Source organism: Galeopterus variegatus, unplaced genomic scaffold (genome assembly GCF_000696425.1).
Source record: "Galeopterus variegatus unplaced genomic scaffold, G_variegatus-3.0.2 Scaffold5038, whole genome shotgun sequence".
Lineage (NCBI taxonomy): Eukaryota > Metazoa > Chordata > Mammalia > Dermoptera > Cynocephalidae > Galeopterus > Galeopterus variegatus.
In genome coordinates this window covers 84,538-88,237 of record NW_007731149.1, presented here as the reverse complement: position 1 = coordinate 88,237, position 3,700 = coordinate 84,538, and the positions used below count along the sequence as shown (strand labels likewise).

Genomic DNA, 3,700 nt, shown 5'->3' with positions numbered 1-3,700 from the left:
AAAAGTTCTTCAAATTTATTTAAAATGACGCAGTAATTTGCTGAGAAGATGAAATGGGATTCTGAACCCTACATTTTCACTATGTTTTTTTGTTTGTTTGTTTGTTTGTTTGTTTGTGGCTAATCCACATAATTTTTGATTGGAGACACACTTGGAACTTTATTTTTTTTTGTTTGTTTGTTTGTGGCTAATCCACATAATTTTTGATTGGAGACACACTTGGAACTTTATTTGACCCATGGCAGTTTTGTGTGTCAGTGGATCTGACCAGTTGGTTTAGTAGTTGAAGGTCTGACCACAAGAGGGCAGAGCATCTCATACGAAAGGTTCCTTTTGGTTGGCTTCTGTGAGAGTAGGCTAACCACAGAAGCAGATGCCTGGTGCAGACAGTTTAAGAAACCACTGTGCTTTGGAGGAAAGGAAGAGATAGCTTGATGATAGAAGTAGCTTTGTGGCTGGAGGATTGCATGTTCCAATGGGGAGAACAATGAAGACAATTACTGGACCTTTGTTCCTGTTTTTGTGGCTGCAGCTGGACTGTAAGTTGATGGCTTTGGGGGAACAGGGTCTTTAGCAAATACTAGGGTATTTTAGAAAGTTCACGGGAAGTGTGCAACTGTGAGCATAACTGACTCTATCTTAGGCCCTAACCACTTGTTATATCTTCAACTTTATGCTTTTCCATAAAGTTATACAGTAACTAGGGGAAAGGTAGTTAGACAAATAGATAGGAATAATTTGCTGACTGTAAAAAAGGAATGATTAAGTACCAGTGTGGCGATAAGCTGGCCTGGAAACCTGCATCAACATTTGGAGCTAGTTACGTTAAGCTTGTTTATGAATTGCCTATATCAACCTGAACTCAACCTTGAAATAGCACAGAGAAACGCTTGGCATATGCCTTTGGGTCACTGTCCACCTGACCCATTACTCTGTAAGTAAATTACCCTTTAAATAAAGTTCTTTGCTTTATCACATGGAATGACTTATTTCATTGTTCGACCTTGAAATACCTTTCCAGTTAGCTGGACAATCTGCCCTTGGTCCAACTTCAGACAGAAAGATTTGTGTTATCTTTTAATTCTATTTTTCCAAAACTTTTTGATGTTGCCTTGTATATATTACAAGTCTGAAGTAGAGACTGGCCTTTTCCAGATTGCCTGAAATTACTGTAGGAATAAAAAAAGCAAACTCTGAAGAATGATGAGCTGACAATCGTGTCTGGCTTTTCCTTTTGCACAGGTCTGAGTAGAGGAGAGGAGGTGGAGCAGCGCCCTTCTTCCCTGAGTGTCCAGGAAGGAGACAGCACTGTTGTTATCAACTGCACTTACACAGACAGTACCTCTACCTTTTTCTCTTGGTATAAACAAGAACCTGGAAAAAGTCTTCAGCGTATTATAGACATTCGCTCAAATATGGACAAAAAGCAAGACCAAAGACTCACTGTCCTATTAGACAAGACGGCCAAACATCTCTCCCTGCACATTGCAGCCATCCAGCCTGGAGACTCAGCTGTCTACTTCTGTGCAGTGAGCACACATTGCTTCCCAGGCACCTGCAGCCTGTACCCAAACCTGCAGATTTCTCTCTATTGAGGACATCTTGGTGTCAATGTCAGAGAATACTCTTCTTGACGGAAAGTTGCTTACCTTTAAATAATAGCATTTATTAACTTTTTATGATTAGAAAAATATTAACTTCATGGTATAAGAAAAAAAGTAAAATATAAATAAAAATTAAAGTATTTCTAATCCTATCGTCCAGGTAAATCATGGCTAACATTTGGTATTCTTTTTTAAAATAAAATCTTATTAAAAACTGGGATCATACAAACTGGTATTTTGACTTACTTCTATTTAATATTATATTCTAACTTAAGCATTTCATATGTGTTTAATTATTCTATGAATTATTTTGTGTGATCACTTCATTTCTCCTGTAATCATTCCCTTTTATTTGTGGTAAAAGACAGTATTTTTCTGATCTCAAATGTTACCCTTTAGGTAGATAGTTTCTTAGATGTAGGATTTTTTTTTTTTTAGATCACATGTATTTATTGTTTTTTTAATAAATTAGTTTATTTTTTATTTATTTATTTTAAAATTTTACTTCTCAAAATACATTGTAGTTGATTTTCATGCCCCTTTACCAATTCCTCTCCACCCCCTCTCCTCCCCCACAACATCATATCTGTTCACTTAACTTAAATAATTCAAGGAATTTTTGTGGTTATTCTGTCTTCTCCACCCCTCCCCACCCTTTATTTGTTTGTGTGTTTATTTATTTATTTATTTTTAGCTCCCACAAATAAGCGAGAACATGTGTTATTTCTCTTTCTGTGCCTGGATTGTTTCACTTAATATACTTTCTCCAAGTCCATCCATGTTGTTGCGAATGGTAGTATTTTGTTCTTTTTTATAACAGAGTAGTATTCCATTGTGTAGATGTACCACAGTTTCCTTATCCACTCATCAGATGATGTACATTTGGGCTGGTTTCAGCTCTTGGCTATTGTAAATAGTGCTACAATAAATATTGGAGTACAGGTATCCCTTTGGTATGATGATTTCCATTCCCCTGGGTATATTCCCAGCAGTGGAATCACTGGGTCATATGGTAGATCTATCTGTAATTGTTTGAGGAACCTCCATATGATTTTCCATAAAGGCTGCACCATTTTGCATCCCCACCATTAGTGAATGACAGTTCCTTTTTCTCCGCAACCCCTCCAACACTTACCATTCTCAGTCTTTTGGATGTTAGCCATCCTAACTGGAGCGAGATGGTATCTCAGTGTGGTTTTAATTTGCATTTCTCGGATGCTGAGTGATGTTGAACATTTTTTCATGTGTCTGTCAGCCATTAGTATATCTTCCTTTGAGAAATGCCTGTTTAGCTCCTTTGCCCATTTTTTAATTGGGTTATTTGTTTTTTTGCTGTAAAGTTGTTTGAGTTCCTTGTATATTCTGGGTATTAATCCTTTGTCAGATGTATATTTTGCAAATATTTTCTCCCACTCTGTTGGTTGTTTTTTTTACTGTGTAGATTGTTTCTTTTGCTGTGCAGAAGCTTTTTAGTTTGATATAATCTCATTTGTTTATTTTGCTTTTAGTTGCCGGTGCCTTTTGGGTCCTATTCATGAATTCTGTACCCATTCCTACTTCCTGGAGTGTTTCCCCTATGTTTTCTTTAAGGAGTTTTATTGTTTCAGGATGTATATTTGATTCTTAAATCCATTTTGAGTTGATTTTGGTATATGGTGAAAGGTACAGGTCTAGTTTCATTCTGCTACATATGAGTATCCAGTTTTCCCAGCACCACTTGTTGAAAAGGCAGTCTCTTCCCCAGTGTGTTGATTTGCTGCATTTGTCAAAGATCAGATGGCTGTAGGTGTATGGATTGATTTCTTGATTCTCTATTCTATTCCACTGATCAATATGTCTGTTTTTATGCTAGTACCATGCTGTTTTGGTTATTATAGCTTTGTAATATAGTTTAAAGTCAGGTAGTGTTATGCCTCCTTCTTTATTTTTTTTGGCTCAGGATTGCTTTGGCTATGTGTGGTCTTTTGTTGTTCCATATAAATGTCTGGATAGCTTTTTCCATCTCAGAGAAAAATATCATTGGAATTTTGATTGGGATTACATTGAATCTGTAGATCACTTTGGGTAATATGGACATTTTCACAATGTTAATTCTT

General features: G+C 36.4%; 1 gene segment (V, D, J or C); it reads left to right on the top strand.

Annotated features, from left to right (window-relative positions):
- Positions 1-487: 487 nt before the first annotated feature.
- On the top strand, positions 488-1,595 carry LOC103604226. The segment is given in 2 exon segments: positions 488-539; positions 1,243-1,595. Coding segments are annotated over 2 exon segments (405 nt in total).
- Positions 1,596-3,700: the final 2,105 nt, after the last annotated feature.